The sequence below is a fragment of the Nicotiana tomentosiformis genome, chromosome 5 (assembly GCF_000390325.3).
Source record: "Nicotiana tomentosiformis chromosome 5, ASM39032v3, whole genome shotgun sequence".
Lineage (NCBI taxonomy): Eukaryota > Viridiplantae > Streptophyta > Magnoliopsida > Solanales > Solanaceae > Nicotiana > Nicotiana tomentosiformis.
In genome coordinates this window covers 11654358-11672247 of record NC_090816.1, presented here as the reverse complement: position 1 = coordinate 11672247, position 17890 = coordinate 11654358, and the positions used below count along the sequence as shown (strand labels likewise).

Below are 17890 nucleotides of genomic sequence, written 5' to 3'. Positions count from 1 at the left end.
AGGTATAGAAAAGCAATACATGTACGAAAAAGAGTTATGTTCCAATCTAAACCTGTAATTTTTCAAAATTGAATATGAGAAACAACAGAGTAAATTTTATGGGTGGTCATTCAACTTTGTGTTTATTATCCAAAAGTCATTTTTTTGTTACGTAAAAGTCATTCACCTTTGTGTTAATTACCCAAAAGTCACTTTCTTTCTTTTGTATCACAAAATTTATTTTACTATGCTCTAGTTATCACAATAATCACTTTGACCAGATTTTACAAACATTTCAGCTGAAAAGTCTGTTATGCCCTTGACATTAATAATTGTCCCATTTATGTAATACCTTTTATATTGTATGGTATATAGTATACTTTTACCCAGGTATTTTACTTATAATTAAAATAACAAAATATTATTTTATTTATTATTTTTATAATATATTCATACATTTATTTTTTTCTTAATATTAATTTTCAAGATATATAACTAGCATTATTAAATTTGTCAGTAACATTATCTTGAATAAATCTCAATTCCTTATTCTTAATCATGCTTAATAAAATATGTAATAAAAATTAAAAAGTCAAAGCTCATTGATTTATCAGCCAAGCCATACCCATTAATTTAATAAATAAAACGGCAAAGGGCCAAATATACCCTTGTACTTTCGAAAATAGTCTAAGAATACCTCTCGTTATACTATTGGGTTATCTATACCCCTACAGTCATACTGTTGGTTCAAATATACCCCTCATTTAAACGGAGAGACACATGTCATCGTCCTGTTGGCCAATTCTAAATATCTCCTAACAACAACTACAACAACAACTAACCCAGTTTAATCCCAACATGTAGGGTCTGAGGAAGATAGTTTGTACGCAGACCTTACCCCTAGCTAATGCAGGTAGAGAGGCTGCTTCTAATAGACCATCGGCTCAGGAAGGAAAATTCTAAATATCTCCTAATTAATTAAAAAGACCCATTACCCATACCCGAAAAGCAATTTAATTTCTAAAGCAATTTATTTTTTGTACAAACTCGAAAAAACTGAAATGTTTTTTTTACTAAAAACTGAAAAAAAACGAAAATATTTTTTTTACGAAAAAAAAAACTGCTTTAAAAAAAATTGAAAAATATTTTCTAAAATAATATTTTTGTAAAAACTGGAAAACCAAACTGAAAAGCAATTTTATAAAGTACTGTTTTTGTAAAAACTGAAAAACAAAACTGAATGCTTTTTTACTAAAAACTAAAAAAATCAAAAATATTTTTTTCCAGTTTTTAGAAAAAAAAATTCCTTTAAAAAAGCTGAAAAATAATTTCTAAAGTAATTTATTTTGTAAAAACTAAAAATAAAACTGAAAAATAATTTTCTAAAGTAATATTTTTGTAAAAACTGAAAAAATAAATATTTTCTTTTTTCAGTTTTTAGGTAAAAATATTTCAGTTTTTTCTAGATTTTAATTGCTTTTCAGTTTTTTTCCCCAGTTTTTACAAAAATATTATTTTAGAAAATATTTTTCAGTTTTATTTTAAAACAGTTTTTTTGTAAAACCTGGAAAAAAAAATATTTTCGTTTTTATCAGTTTTTAGTATTAAAAAATTCAGTTTTTTTTTCAGTTTTTACAAAAATTAATTGCTTTAGAAAATTACTTTTCTGGTATGGGTAATGGGTCTTTTTAATTAATTAGGAGATATTTAGAATTGGACAATAGGACGATGACATGTGTCCCTCCGTTTAAATGAGGGGTATATTTGAACCCAAAGTATGACTATAGGGGTATAAATAACTCAATAGTATAACGAGGGATATTCTTAGACCATTTTTGAAAGTACAAGGGTATATTTGGACCTTCGCCGTAAATAAAATATCCACATTTAACAAAATAACACATCCGATTAATACTTTCAAATAAATAATATTAACATATAAAGCTTTAAAAACTTAATATTAAACAAAAATATCATTGAAACTTTTTAAATTTTTTTATTGACTATAAAAAACTATCATTTATTAAACAACTCTGTTTTTATTATTTTAAATAAATATTAATAAATAAATATTTTTTTTATCATTTTTATATTTAAAATATGTTCATGTTTGAATATGATTAAACAAATTGAGTGCCATGAAAAAATTAAATATATTGATATATTATAAAAATAATAAATAAAATAATTTAAAGTTATTTAATTATAAGTAAAATACCTAGGTAAAAATATATTATATAGTATATAATATAGCGGTATTGCATAAATTAGAGGATTTATAATGTCGGGGATATAATAAACTTTTTAAGTAAAAGTATTATAACATCTGGTCAAGGTGACTTTTGTGATAAATAGAGCAAAGTAAAATAATTTTTGTGTAACAAAAGAAAGAAAAGTGGCTTTTGGGTAATGAACACAAAGTTGAATGATCTTTACGTAACACAAAAAAAGAAAAGTAATTTTGTGCAATGAACACAAAGTTAAATGATCACCCATAAAATTTTATTCAAAACAACAGTATATGTATGCATACGAGGCCTTCAAATATATAAAAGAAAGGCAGAATGGCCTAAATGACACCTATACTTGTGCCACTTTGTCATGCCGGTCCCCAAACTTAATAATTTATCAATTGAACACTTACACTCCTTCAAACTGTGTATAATAAACGCTTATGACAGGAGGTTGCCAGTGCGTGTAATACAATCCCCTACACGTAGGATGCCACGTCAAGAAAATTAAAACACGTAGGCTCCATGTCATTTATTATGTCCACATGGAAAACTAAAACGGGAAATGATATTACCCCCAAAACTCAAATTTTTTCCTCATTTTATACTTACCCGCTTAGTTAGGGCTTAGAAAGTATTGTCTCTCCTCTGTTCTCCGTCATCGTTGCGGGGATTTTCATTGACCCATGTTGTTGCACCAGCGGATTTAGAAACTGATAAAATGTTGCCGTTTGGAACCGTGATTGTGAGCCAAATGCCGGTGTTAGCGAATGCGTGGATGATTTCTAGGTTTGCGTCGAAGACTTTGATTTTGTTAATGGTGGTTTCGTCCCTGATGAAGGCGGTGACTTGGGTCGGCGGCGGGAGGTTGTCGGTGACGGTTCCGTAGTTCACGCCGATGAGATAGTCCGCTAAGGAGCCGTTACAGAAAAGGAGGAAGATAAAGGAAAAGAGAATGTGAAGGTAACATAGTTTAGCCATGAAATTAAACCTTGAGGGAACAAAACAAAAGAATTGAGTGGAGTTTTGTAAGCAGAGTGGTGTGCTGAGAGGTAGAAAACAGGGACTGCAAATTCTGCGATGCAGCCAAGGACGTGGTACTAAAAGGCAGAAACGTGGGAGGCGATAGTCCTAATTTCTGCAATTTCAATGCCGAATCGACTCCGAAAAATACAGATCACCAATTCAGACTCTCGAAAACTAAAACAGAAATTCAATTTTGACCATAGCTTATTTCTTGCCGGAGAAGAAAACAAAAACCGACTTAAAAAAGAAAAAGAGATGGCACAAATTGATGGGCAATGAAGAATCCCAACAAAAAAAATTATATTTTTCATTGTTGAAGCTACCACGAGAAAGAAGAAGGCAACAGATTTGGATAGAAATTAGCTTCTATAATGTTCAACAATGGAGAATAAGGTAGAAAGAAGAAGATTACTGTTAAATAGGCCACATTTTAACTGCCCTCACGCCCGCCACATTTTAACTGCCCTCACGCCCGCCTTATAGGCGAGTGAATCACGCACTAAAGCTAAATATGACACATAGGATCAGCCTCGTGTCATAAGCGTTTATTATACACGATTTGAAGGAGTGTAAGTGTTCAATTGGCAAATTGTTAAGTTTGGGGATCGACATGACAAAGGCTCAAGTATAAGTGTTATTTGGGTTATTCTGCCTAAAAAGAAAAAAAAGGTGTACAGTTTCTTGTCCCTATTCTGGGCAAAAACAGATTGACACAATTCTGGGAAAAAATATTGACACAAATTCTTTCTTTGTGCAATAAACTCTATACCCCTTCCTTATTGCAACTACTCGTTTCCCTTTAGTTATTTTCTTACTCTATCCGACTATCAAAGAGGATAATTGAAAACATTATATAATACGAGAGCCTAAAATCATCCATAAAATCTCAAGGATAGAAAAGTTTGGTGAATAAAAGTTCATTCCAAGTATCTTGAAGTCCAGGCAAACACCAATGAACACAATCAGCGTAGCTAAACGGATTTGCTAGTTGTTCTGGTGTTAATGGACTCCATTGTTTCTTGTAAATTGTTGTATGCGCGTCTTTTCTGTAACTTGAGAGTTGTGTGATATTGAGAAATAAGATGGCCACTTTTGATTTACTAAATTCTTTTCCAATCACTTGCATTATGCTTTTTCTACTATCTGTTCCCCAGTAATTTGGATCCTCTATCATTTTAGTCTCGTTGTAACAGTTCTTTTTTGGTTCTCCTCCCCATTCTATGCTCCTGCCAAACAAAGAATAGACACCTAAATTATCAAATGTTATTTAAACACATTAAAAAGCATAGAATTTGGAAAGGTTAATTTTTTACTCACTTTTCATGAGAAGGTGACATGCTAGTGAAAAAGACTCTGGTTTTCGTTGGATCCATATTCTTTTTAATCCATTTTAACATACTCTTCATTGCCATTCGATATGCCTCCTCTGTGGAAACTTCCACTATATCTTTCACTTCATCGTCGAATGACCCTTGCCTGTATCAATTTTCATTTCATATATGTTAGTACGTAGTATGTCATGGACAGTAACTTGTAGTTATCTTTTAGGTGACCTGATCACAGTGTAAATATTATTACGCATTGTTAGTATATAAAAGTTAAAACTTATAAATGAAAAACAAGAAAGAGGAAAGGAAATTACAAAATATTAAAATGGAGGCCCCTCATCCACCAAAGATATGTATTGAACACAATTATGTCAGCCCCTTTCCAATATTTTCCATGTGCGTTTATTGAACCTTTTCGAACAACTCTTTCCTCGATCCTATGTTTGACTGCATCATCAGAATTTGATTCCAGCAAAAATGGTGCCCAGTAGAATTCTATAGTTGCATTATAATCCTGGAAATTCAAATTCAAACCAACTTACATTTGTGTATTATATCAATGTACAAATTAATAGAATTTGTAATGTGTAAGCTCAAAAATTGCTAGAGATGATCACCTTAATGGTGAAAATGTCGAAATTACCAACAGTTTCCATGGATTTAGCATTCTCGGGTATGAGTCTATGGACAAGACAAACCAAAGAAACAAACTGTCCTCTATTCAAGGAATCGCCCACGAACAACATCTTCTTCCCCCGAAGAGTTTCTAGTATTAATGTTGCATTGAAACTGCCATTTCAAGTTAGCAAAAGCGTCTTAATTGAAAATTAAATATGTTAATTGGATATTACATGTAGCAATATTAAAATACAGAAATAAGAACGGATAGAGGAAAAGAAAATCCTACGGGTTGGATTACTCGATCATGTGTTTATGGAACAAATGTTAGTTTGGAAAGGGTGGTGTGAGTTTGTATTTGTTATCAAAGTTGACATCTTATTCTAATAGACTTATAATATATTAGTGATCAGTCGTACATAAAAGTTTAACTTTTATATACTGACAGTATAAAAGAATGTTACCTCGGAAGTGAGCAACCGTGAGGTTGCCATCTCCAATGTTGATAGTTTTTATCTGGCCGGCCATGTTCTTGGCAAGTCAACTGTGGTTGTATGTACGGACACTCTGATTCTTCGTACAAAGGCCGACTCTCGTCCCAAACCCATTTCCCATTGAACACATCGCATCCTTCCTCTGTCTCTCCTATTGCAAATGGTAACTTTTGTTTGTTCTTCTCTACCAACACAATTCAAAAATACAGTCAATTTCACTCCTACTTCATTCATGCAAATTAAATAACTGATGTATGTTTAGTCTGAGAAAAAAAAAAGCTAATTTTATTTTGTTATTTTGTCAGTGTTCGAATGTAGTTTTAAGATAGTTAAAAAAAAGTCCGTTCGGTGCACGAATCATCCCGCGTTCACACAGGATCCAAAGAAGGGCCGCTCCCTAAAGGGATATGATGTGGGCAGCCTACGATGATGCAAGCATGAATGAAATTAATTCTTGTTATCGGATATCCGCAAACGGAGGCAAATTTAGGATGGATGTGCATTGGGTTCAATTGAACCATGTGCTTTCAACTCGAACTTTGGATAGATATATAATATGATCATGCTCATTTATGAACTCCCTGACTCTAGATCCTGGACTCGACTCTACCACGAAAGAACATTAATTTTGAAATTTAGTGTGAGAGAATGTATTTTATGTTTTGATTGGTTTGTTATATTTTCATGTTTGGAGCAACCAAACAAAGACAGCAAGAAGACAAACATGTTTTTTTCTCTTGGACAAACATGCATGATAATTCTTCCCAAAAATAAATAAATAAAACAGAAAGAAAAAAGTGCAAGTTCATTAGTATTACTCACTAATATTTCTTGTGATAGAATTGTGTTGTTGGCTGGAAACTCTGGGGTCAAGCTGGCTAAAAATGCAGTTGAATTCTTCACTATACAGAATAATGATAAGAACAATGAAGGGTAGAAATATTAAAAGAAAGGGAGAAAGACGAGCTTTTCTCAGAAAAGAAGAGGAAAAAGGAGAAGAAGATGGAGGTGGCTTCATTTTTTTGAAGCATATGGTAGCTACCTTTTTTTTTTTTCCTTCTGTTTTGTTATTGTTCTTAGCTACTAGTTAGGTAGTGAAAGTCATCTACTCAGTGTTCAGTGGGGTTGAATAAATACGGGAAAACTATAGGTTAAGTGTAGACAGAGTTGAAGGAAATTATTTTTTATTTCCTGCTAATTGCATAGTTAATTAATTTGGATATTTGTTGCTATTGTCTTTATTGAATTCTTATCATTATTGTTTACATTAAGTTTGAAGAAAATAACCAATAATAGAAAGGTTCCCCATAATAGATGTTTTGGTCATATTTCTTGTATGCAAGAAAACCAGTGGTTGGGGTCAAATTGATAGGTGTTTAATTTAACAGTTTAATTATGTGTGTTTCTTTGAAACAAAACAATGCCAATAGCTTTCCTGATTTGATTAACTTAAAATGATGGTCAAAAGTCTAGCAAGCTTTATTTAATTTACAGCTCGATGTTTGTGGTGAAGTAATATCTCACTTGGCTTCTAAGTTAAGGGTAGTTGTGAATGATAGGATATAATTTTTCTGCTTTTTGTATATTTTTCGCGGTTTAATTTATAGTATAAAAAAATTTCACACTATATCAGCATAATTTATATAGTCTGTTTATTTTCTGGAAATGACTAGTTCCACTTATTACATATGAATAGTTACTTGAATTGTATTTAATCATAGTGTATAGAAATTAAAACTCCTTTGAGCATGGACATGGAATGCATAAGAAATTAGGTAAAGTCAGTACCAACCATTACTTGTTTAAAGGGTAAAGTTGGAGAGTGATTTGAGATTTAGGTAACATTTCAACTTCATTTTAGTTGACATTTTTTTATACCCACCCCCACCTAAGCCAATCTCCCATGGAGCAGGTGACATACCAAGATTTAGGAGCTTCTTTAAATATATGAATAAGAAAAAAAATCATGATTATTTCACTTTCACCACCATTATCTATCCTAATTGTTGGCTAATAGATTCCTCTTTTTCATGTCCGTAGTGTCCGAGCCAGCTTGCACTAACATCTAATTCCTCAGAGTACTTGCTACCTCCCACCAACACATACCGAATAACGGCTAAAAGATTTTTTAAAGAGCTTTTTCCGTCATAATCCGCCTGCTTTTTTGCAAAAAAAGTAATGGTTGTTCCACAAAAGTTTTCTCTAATATAACAGCCTCGTATAATAAAAAGTACTATTGTATTAGCACCGAAGGGGAGCTTTGGCATAATTAGTAAAGTTATTGTCATGTAACCAGGAGGTCACAGGTTCAAGCCGTGGAAACAGCCTCTTGCAGAAATGCACGGTAAGGTTGCGTACAATAGACCCTTGTGGTCCATGCCTTCCCGGGACCCCGAGCATAGCGGTAGTTTAGTGCATCGGGCTGCCCTTTTTTATTGTATTAGCACCACAGTAACACGATGGAATTGCGACAAATTGGTGAAATCCCTTCTGTCTAAGAAAATTATGGGCACAATGAAGTTCAGATCCAAATCCTATTCATCATAGAAGCACCAACAGCCTAGAAAGAATGCTGTTAACTAGAACAAAATGACACTGGGAAAGGAAAAAGAAGAAGAAAGACACTAGCACAAAAATGACAGACTAGTCAAAGAAATTACAAACAATTGAAGTGACATCCATGAGAAAGTGCCCAGTTGTAAGATGTCCAATTTTAGTCTTACAGGAGAGGAGCACGAGGATCTGATTTTCTTGAAGTAACAACTTGAAAGTGTCAATTGTCGATCCATGTCAAAAATTGATTTGTCCGATCATTTTAGTAGTTAACATGTAATTGCTCAAAAATTGACAGGAGAATACGTACTCCTGTGACCATGAGAAGGTCCTCTAAATCTCCGCACTAACGATAAAAACATACTCTGCAAAAAGAGAACATAAATGTGATAATAAGTCCCAACGTTCAACCAGCAAAGAACACATCCTCAGATTAAAAAACAAATGTGCACACCATTAAAAGAAGGCTACTCTCAATCTTTTCTTCTTTTTTAAGTTATTGTGGTAAAGCGGAGGACTATGACGTAGTTTTTCAGCAGGTCCATGAATCCACAATTCAACTAAGACACTATTTGTGAACTCACATTAGCCATAAACTTCAGCTTGTATGGAAATTAGCAGCAAGGAGGAAAGAGTTTAGAATACTACACATAAATCCAGCAGGGTTGTCCATTCACGGGGTAGAGAACTCATTGCTAGAGTCAACAACCACCCAATTAATGCCAACTAATGTCCTTAGAACTCAGACACCACTAGGTGCTATAATTGATTTCATGGCTAACACATCACATTTGTGGTGACACCACTAGGCGCTAGGTGCTATAAAAAAAATTAAAACCAAAGCTCCTCCACTACATCCTTTTTCTCTTATTAAATTACCACGACTGTGATTGCTCCTAGCCTACCCCCAACCTCTCCTGGAAAGAAGTTTGTCACAAGAGACGTTTGGACAAGCAAAATTAATTCTGTAAAACACTCCACCCTTAATCCTAGCAATAAGGAATTTTCACCAGATCAAACTACCTCGCTTTAATATAAAACATAAGCATTATTCAATACCTGTAACGTATGTGGCAAGCTCGCCCAGAATTCCAAGTTTGGAATTATCTGCATAAGTTTAGGAGAAGGAAGATGTCAGATTACAGCACTGCACAAATACAATGTCAAACACAAGCAAAGTCGGCACGAATTCTAAATAACTGTGCTGCACTCAGTGGAAAAAAGTGTTTGTTTTCCGGAATAATTGTAAGCCACCAAAGCATCTTCAAACATTGGATTACACTTAGACTATGGTTACTACAGTTCCACCTGAGGTAGCCAAATTTTCCAAACAACCCTCTTCTATATTCTGAGTAAAATGGTTACCAGTTTACAATAAAAGAATTAATATTTTCTTCCACTTTGACTGAAATTCATTAAGTTGGGCTCAGCTTATAACCTTGTTGAGACTGATTAAGATCAAGTTCACAGCCTATTAGAAGTAGAAGGCGCTATGGCCTGAACTGAGGAATCTTTTAGAAGTAAGATTTGTAACTTTCACCAATGACATGCACTCTGGTGCAGCAAACTACAATTCGAACAAAACTGCAAGCTTACACACACAGAAGTGACAAAAAACTACACTCCCTCTTCTAGAAATGAGTCATTTTATGATACCTTAGTGTGGTGAACTTTCTATATGCAGATATAGAGTGGAATCTTGAATGCATTCATCGCACTTATTATAGCATCACGTCTCGACTGCAATTTGCAATTGATTGTAATCACATCCACTTCCATGATAAATGGCAAAGACAATGATAAAATTTGGGAAGTACTGGTTAGTTCGGGAGCAACAAACCCAAATCATACTCATCCCAATTTGATTAGTTTGCCTCCAACACAAATCTAAGGTCACAGTATTTTCCTCACTATTCAATCAAATTAGTGTTATTATTCCTCTGCAATATGTTTTCATCTCAAAGTTCACAATTATCCTCCTTTGCAGCACCTTTTTTCACTGTCAACCACCACCAATTGCATCCCCATCTACAACCACAACACATCAATATCTGCACACCCCGAGAACCAAATCTGTAATTATACTATACTTATAAGTCTTGTCTTGCTTATCAAGAAATATTATTAGTAAAAACTGTCACCATAAAATCAATGGAACCCACTATTCTCATCCTTTTGCTTTGTTGCTCAACAGGTTCGTTGAGGTTTATATATGGGGTCCACGTAAATCACCAAGTCAGGTCGTGATATCTTTGTACAAATAAGAATTGAAGGAGAATGTAATGACTTCAAAACTGGAAGACACCATATTGTAGTTTCCAAAGGAGATGAAATCAAAGAATGGAGTACATACAAGTGGAATTTGAGGATATTGGAACTTTGCAACTGTCAAAAACGGATCATAGCAAAAGCAGGAACGGAGGGATCACCAAAATCATATCCTAATCTCTTGTACCAAAACAAGGTAACAAAGTAGAAATGAACATATAGCAATTATCCTGATGTACTTGTGCCGGGATATGCTCACCAAGAGAACCGGGTCAAACCAATAGAGAAATGGCTCTTAAGACCCTTACAAATATGTATACTTGATAAATGGACCTTGGGCCCAACTCAATCCCAAAAGCTAGCTTGAAGGGAGAAAAATTGCCCAAGCCTTATAAGGAGACCAGGGATATCATCCCAGTCCAATGTGGGATTTATTCCATCCATCACCCCGCCTCACGCCCAGATCCGGACATTCTTTATCCGGGGTTCCACTGTCCGGTCTGGAGCGTGCACAATCATGGACCGGGGGTATTTCCACGCCCCTCTTCAATTGGTCTGGGGGCATTCTGCCCCCATCTTCTAGGGGTCCACATCGACCACAGGTCTGGCTCTGATACCATGATATATGAACCTTGGGCCTAACTCAACCCCAAAATCTAGTTCATAAGGTGAAGATTGTCCAAGGCCGTATAAGGAGACAAATGGCCTCCCACACCCACCGATGTGGGACTTAACAATACTATTGAATATAACAGACAATAGTAAATAAGTTTTCCTTCCGAGCACAAAGTCATCTTGAAAAGTAGCAACTAATTGTGAAATATCCCACAATGATCAAGAGAAAGAATCTCTTAACAACATGACCAGCGCTCAATATAAAAGGGGAAAGAAAAAGGCTAGCGATGCAGCCTAAAAGACCTATAGCTGACTCTAGAAAAACTAGTAAAGGCATATGATGACAACCTGTCCAAAGACTACTGCGTATTTCCCGGGGAAATGGGAATACTAATGATTCTTTAGGACTACCGGTGATGTTTTCAGTCAGAATTTGACTTGTCTCCTATTACATAAATTCTTTTTCCCCTCCGCATAACCACCTTGCTATTAGATATGACCCTTTTATGTTGTCATATCTCATTTTTTAAGTAAAAAAAATCTGACTCCACTACCTGTTTTAGCTGCTTGCTTTGCATATCACATCTGTGTATCTATTTTGTTCCAACTTAGTTATCTTGAGCCAATCATTTACAAAAGAGAGTAGAATTATAGTTTGGAAGCAAAGGGAAAAAGGAGGAGGATAGGGCAGCAAAGAGGCCAGCAACAGTTAAATAAATACATCATCGCCAAGCAATCTGGATAAGAACTTTCATGCACCTATTCTGATAAACTGAAAATGAAGACAGAAGATAGAGGGAAGAGAGAAGGAGAAGCAACATACGTCTATCCCACGAATGCCCAAAGAGAAGTACCGATAGGCTGCACCACCCAGCAAGTAAATTCCAAAGAGGCATAGGATTCTGTGCAGTGTGTATCAATCAATAAATCAGTGAGCAGGCAACTCCATTACCTAGTCTATGTTTTTAACCATTAATCTTACATGATCATCATGGTACCAAACCAGCCCATTCCTTGCCCGTGAGAGGATATAATCACTGCGCAGCCGGAGGGGTGATGTATTTCTGTAGCCTGTCAGCAAAAAATACAGCATGAACTCCTCACTGAAACTATCCACAAGACCAAAGTTCTTGAGAAAGTTAAGAGGATGAGAAATGAAGAGGCGATTGAAGAATGCACCAGATTGTTAGTTCTCATATGTATGCAAACTTAGAAAGAAATTTGAGCATGCAATGCACTCAACAAGGTCAGCTGAGCTCTAATCCTCCAAACTAACCTTGCACCAAAAAATACATACAAGACAAGCACTCTGACGAACACTCCAGCATAACACCAAGCCTAGAACAGCAGCATGCCCCAAGCTGGCACTTAAGAACAAACTAGCAACCACTAACTTGGTACCTAGGACTAGTACTCAATCCCAAAGACAAGTGCTCCCATAAATTAAGCTTCTATGATCAATGCCCTGCCGAGGGATTCTTTCATTTTATCTAGCACGTTATTATGAAACTATTCTCCCCACAGAAACTCAATCTCATTTCAACGTTCCCATCTAGGCGCCTCCCATCTCCAAGACTACTTGCATCCCCATTCACATTAGCAGTTTTATTGTTGTTGTTGCTAGACTAGAAGAAATTATCAAAATATGGCTATGCATACCAGGTCCTTTTACCTCATTGCCAGTTGATAAAAAAGCCATAATGTATTTCATTAACCAAGATTCTTTTCATAGAATAATGCCATCACGTACTCTTATGAGTGACACAAAATACTCCATAATGAGATTGAAACATGGACATTCAGAGTACTTACATAAGCACAAGTCCCAACTAATTCAAGTGTCCGAGGACCCTGGCAAAGGAAAGGAAAGGAAAATCAATGGCCGAATCCCAATGAAATGACACTGGAGAAAAGTAGAGCCCATATACAAAGGAAACAAACCCTTACTTGAACTCCATTTGTATCACATACTATTGACACAGCAAGTGAACAGTTGAGCTTCGGCCCTCTGTAAGACATTTTAGCTGTGATGCCTTTGAGTGGATCCTTTTTATCTGCCATGTTAATAAATGCAAGAAAAAGAATAAACGTTTCCAAATTTAATCTAGTAAAGTTGACTCCGGTAGTGATTGCAGATTATATCTGCAGGAAAAGATGCTACGAATTCATAATAAATATTGATTGTGTACTCAACAACAACACGAAGAGCAAGGAGTTATTCTTCAGAAGCAATAGATAAAAACTCCTCCCCTTTAATCTGAATTAAGTAATTGAGGAATTCTTACCAATGAGTTCAAAGAACGTGCTTGATGAATATCCAAGAGTAGTGCACACGGGATAACCTGCACTAACCATACTAAACCCATTAAGGTAAAGAGAATAAAGAATCAACTTGTGTACAATTAGCTAGACTTTTGGAAGAGTTTGTGTGCTCAAGATACACTTCTGTAAAGATTATAGCCACCATTGTTCGCGCAACTTTGAATATCTGTTTAGTTCTTATAAATTGGAACCAGAGTACTCTCTCTTCACTCGCTCAGCATCCTACCACTTCTTAGAATAGCATTACATAGCTTGATTAGCCATCCCACTCCAACCTCTCCAAGACACTTCCAAACCTTTAGAGATACCATCCAGAGATTAGCCATCCCACTCCAACCTCTCCAAGACACTTCTAAACCTTTAGAGATACCATCCAGACAACAGGCCTTTCTAATCCTGGTATTTTTATGGCATCATTTACCTTTGCCGACCTAAATCTACGAGTGTAGCTAAAGTTGTTATCATGCATAGATGAACAGAGATCCAAAATGTTTATATCTCATCCTCTCTTATTTCTTCAAAATTTGTTAAATGCTTTTGCAATCGAACAAGACACAACCCCCGTAGTTACTAGTTCCCAATATAGTTGGAACAAGATAGACATATGGACGAGACAATTCGTCACATAATTATTTTTTTCTTACATATTCATCTTGCTTAATCCATTGGATTTGGAGTAAATCAAATTTCAAGGAAAGATTTCCTCTTCTTTTTTAATAAGGGTAAAGCCTAAGAAACCATTAATGAATTTTACATATCTTGACCTACAAGTCTTCTACCATAACTCGAAAGGACACTTTCAGAGGGGAGGTAAAAGGAAAAACATGTAATGATGTAAATGTTGTTAAGAAAGTGGAAAAGGAATCCTAGATATCCATAAGTTCAGGAATATTCACCTCCAATAATGTTAGCCACAAGCGCACTACAACCCATTCCACAACGAGAATTACCACCACAGTCCTGCAAATGTAAGCATGTTCAAGTTAGAGTCATCAATGTGATGATTGGAGAAAACTGACATTTCCGAAAATCATTATCAAAGTAGACATGTGAAAATAATTTCACTTCTAAAAGAGAGAATATTTCTATATATGGGTGTAACAAGTCCAAGCTGTATGTGATATATAGAATCACTTGAAGATGCTGTACCACATACAATAAATAAACAAACTTCATTTATGTAGATCGTGGTTACTTTATAATGGTCAATAAGTTTGAGCTGAACATAAAATGTACCATAGCATAGTTGATAGTGCTCTAAACTTCGTCCCATAGACACCCACAAATGAATTTATATATCTCCAGTGGAAAATCCAAAATATTCATTAAATAGCCAATATGCAATCTATGATATTATGATAATCAGCAGAGTTCTAATTTTCAAATGATTACCAGAAAATGAACTTATATGGTGTTATTCTTAGCAAAGATCTAACAATCAGTAGAAATTTTGGAAAACGAATAAGCGAATCTATATCTTATTTCATAGTTTGCAGAAACTAGCCTAGTTTACATATCTGTAGCCCCACATTAGTTCTTTATTTGGCAGCTACTAGGGTAGCAGTTTTGCAGACTAATTTTCTGTTGCACAGGTTTACATTCCATAGGGTAAAATAGAGAACAACTTTGTCTCGTTATTGCATTAAACAATTGGCAAAGAAACACAGATGTAGTTTGACAAGCACTTACCCTACAGTCAATACAGGTAGGAGGATCATGGTTGAAAATCATTGCATCACAAAGCTGTTCCATATACAAAGAGGAAGCAAAGTGAGATTCGGTGAAGTACTAGCTGTTCCCCATATAAACAAGTTATAACATCCAGAAGCTAATAATTTTTTTCTCATCACAAGATGTAACTTCCATGTTTATTAACGATTTCATAGCTCAACTGCGTTATGCTTCCTAAATACACAGCCATAATGGCTCATTCACAGACTTAATAGCAGCTACACATCATACTTCTTGTCCATACACCTCGGACAATCAGGAGCTTATAAGATACTTCCTTTTTTTATTTCTGACAAAGGGGAGGTTATAAAATACTTAAGTGCATGCTACATAATTAAATAGAGAATGAGCAAGTCTCCAAAAGTCAATATACAATGAAAAACCAAACTAAGCATGACAGTGTAACCTGATGCAGCCAACCTGAAACCATAGCACAGTCCCATTAACAGCCACCTTGTAGAACCTGAAATTATGTACGAGTAGAGTACTTTAGCAAATATGCCACCCCTCAATAAACTAACAAAAGAAGAATTTTCTTTAGGCTCAGTATCTATGCTACTCTATATAAGTCCATTTCATTTTGCCGAGTCTCATATTGGTTGAGGGAATAGGTTGTGGTCCCCTTATATTGTCTTGGGAAATCCTCCCCTCATTAGCTAGCTTTTGGGGTTGAGTTAGGCTCAAAGGTCATATCTTCACATGGTACCAGAACTAGGCCCGTCGATCTCTGTTGTTGTGTTTCGTATTATTAGCCCCCATGTTATGTTATCCACGTTTCAATTTCAAGTTCCAGTCTTGGGCTGATTGAGGGAATGGGTTATGGTATCCTTATATGGTCTTGGACAGTCTTCCCCTCATGAGCTAACTTTTGGGGTTGAGTTAGGTCCAACGGTCATATCTTCATACATTTCATCACTAACAATTTGTCGTTTAAGTAAAAGTAAAAGTTCTTTGGAACTAGAGCTTGCGAAATCACACACTTATCCTTAAACTGTTAAACAGACATACAAGTCTCTAACTAAACTAAGACACTCTTGATGAACCCTAAACCTAATGTAATTATAAAACCAAGCCTCAATCTCAAATTGTGTTCGTCCTTAGCTATGGACAATCACATATACAAGAATAAAAGTTCCCCCACATATTTGTGTTTCTTGTTTCTCTTTTTATGACGATGGTGTCTAGGCTAGCTTGCGCGCAACTCGACTATTCCACCGAGTACCGCTACCTCTTACCAGCTCGTAATTCTACCACCAAGGCTTAGAACATACGAGAACAAATCAGCTAGTTTTTTGTTTGCCTCCGCTGAGATTTGAATATGAGATCTCATGGTTCTCCTCCCACTTCTACATTATATTATAAGATGAAAGTATCAATCTGGGATCCAACAATTATTATTTCTCATATTTATCAAATTACTGAACTATTATTCCCATGTTTCAATATATAGCTTCCCAACTAAAATTGATGAAATAGGCCACGTGAACTAAACTCGCAGTAACAGAAAAGGCGTGAGTTATTGAAAAATAGCAAGGGAGCAATTAGTAGCGAGAGAGAGAGAGAGAGAGAGTACCCATCTTCACTGAGGATGCCATGAGGGAAATTACGAATTGGGGCTGTTAAGCTGTAATTATAGAGCTTATTATTCTGTTCAAAACTGAGCTGGCATGTTGCATTGGCCGCACGGAAGATGGTGGTGAAGATTAGTGGAAGAAGAACCAGAATGAGTGAAAGGCGATTTGGGAAAATCGCAGCAATTGTCATTTCGTTTACGGGAATTTCATCAGCAATATTTGGGGGGTAAAAATTGCAGAAATTAAAGTTACGTTTTCTTGATATTCAGAGAAATGAAGTTCGAATCTTGATGCTGGGATTTGGCTTGAGAGGGGCGGTCAGCGAAACGAAAGATGAACTCGCTCGGGGGTCTTGGATGTGTCCTTCACTAACGGACTATTTCATTAAATTTTCTTCTTTTGTTTATTATAATAATAATACTACTCTATTTTTATTTTACTAGATACTTTGCACATAATGCACAATTAGCTAATATAGATTATAGGTACCGAGTATAGTTTGGTTGATGGTTTGAATAATTAATCCATCATAAAATCTTACATTAAGTAATATAATATTTAGTTTACCGTATAAGAAAAAAATAACTATTGCACAATTGACGCAAGTGTTTGATTATGGTATTAATAATATATGAATTAAATTACACAAAAATCTATTATTTTAATAATTTGCCGTAATAGAAAATTAACTTGTATCAACTAATCAAATTTATTGAATAATTAGTATTAATCATCTAGATTCTAATATTGATAAATTGATTTTAATTAGTGTGTTTGCTATGTAAGATGCGATCTTGTTTGCAAGACATAAGAAAATAAAGTATTTTGGCCCTCTCTCATATCTCATTAAACGTAGTCATGGGTGCGCGGGGTCACTTAGCCATGGGTGAAGAGCTGAAGCACCTAGCTTCTGGTGTAACCGCACCTGCGGAGGGCCAATCGTAGGTGCGAGCTCGCAGAAGCGAGCCAACAGCCACAGAAATGACCCAGCATGGGGCAGCCAGAAATTGCAGATGCGGACAAAGTGACCGCAGATGTGCAACCGCAGAAGCGAGACTTGCGCAGGTGCGGCTCATCTGCCGTAGGAGCGGCCTCGCAAAAACGACCCCCATTCCGCAGATGCGGACTTAGGCCAACCAAGGGAGGATCGC

General features: G+C 35.5%; 2 protein-coding genes across 3 annotated transcripts; both read right to left on the bottom strand.

Annotated features, from left to right (window-relative positions):
• Nucleotides 1-3519: 3519 nt before the first annotated feature.
• LOC104088878 (protein trichome birefringence-like 33) lies at nucleotides 3520-6774 on the bottom strand. Its single transcript, XM_009593625.4, has 6 exons — nucleotides 6499-6774; nucleotides 5647-5860; nucleotides 5182-5353; nucleotides 4879-5078; nucleotides 4554-4712; nucleotides 3520-4462 (listed from the first exon to the last, which is right to left on the bottom strand). Exons 1-6 carry the CDS (start codon nucleotides 6692-6694, stop codon nucleotides 4123-4125), a joined length of 1281 nt encoding a protein of 426 aa, XP_009591920.1. The 5' UTR covers nucleotides 6695-6774; the 3' UTR covers nucleotides 3520-4122.
• Nucleotides 6775-8141: 1367 nt separating this feature from the next.
• On the bottom strand, nucleotides 8142-17120 carry LOC104088879 (uncharacterized). 2 transcript variants are annotated; one of them, XM_009593626.4, is made up of 11 exons: nucleotides 16739-17120; nucleotides 15586-15628; nucleotides 15124-15177; nucleotides 14331-14394; nucleotides 13398-13454; nucleotides 13060-13166; nucleotides 12925-12963; nucleotides 12095-12183; nucleotides 11936-12014; nucleotides 9289-9336; nucleotides 8142-8594 (listed from the first exon to the last, which is right to left on the bottom strand). In XM_009593626.4, the coding sequence occupies exons 1-11, from the start codon at nucleotides 16927-16929 to the stop codon at nucleotides 8514-8516; spliced, it is 852 nt and encodes a 283-aa protein (XP_009591921.1). In that variant the 5' UTR covers nucleotides 16930-17120; the 3' UTR covers nucleotides 8142-8513. The 2 variants fall into 2 exon arrangements, with proteins under 2 accessions (XP_009591921.1, XP_070058093.1); XM_070201992.1 differs by having other exon boundaries at nucleotides 15572-15628; nucleotides 16739-17118.
• Nucleotides 17121-17890: the final 770 nt, after the last annotated feature.

Excerpts from the sequence above, each read along its gene's own strand:
- LOC104088879 (XM_009593626.4), bottom strand. The coding sequence starts at position 16,929 with ATGACAATTGCTGCGATTTTCCCAAATCGCCTTTCACTCATTCTGGTT. Across the intron at positions 13,455-14,330 it reads TGTGGCTAACATTATTGGAG|GTTATCCCGTGTGCACTACT; the intron begins GTGAATATTCCT and ends TGGTTAGTGCAG. Across the intron at positions 9,337-11,935 it reads TGGGCATTCGTGGGATAGAC|ATAATTCCAAACTTGGAATT; the intron begins GTATGTTGCTTC and ends AAACTTATGCAG.
- LOC104088878 (XM_009593625.4), bottom strand. The coding sequence starts at position 6,694 with ATGAAGCCACCTCCATCTTCTTCTCCTTTTTCCTCTTCTTTTCTGAGA. Across the intron at positions 5,354-5,646 it reads CACGGTTGCTCACTTCCGAG|TTTCAATGCAACATTAATAC; the intron begins GTAACATTCTTT and ends TTGAAATGGCAG. Across the intron at positions 4,463-4,553 it reads ATGTCACCTTCTCATGAAAA|GAGCATAGAATGGGGAGGAG; the intron begins GTGAGTAAAAAA and ends TTTGTTTGGCAG.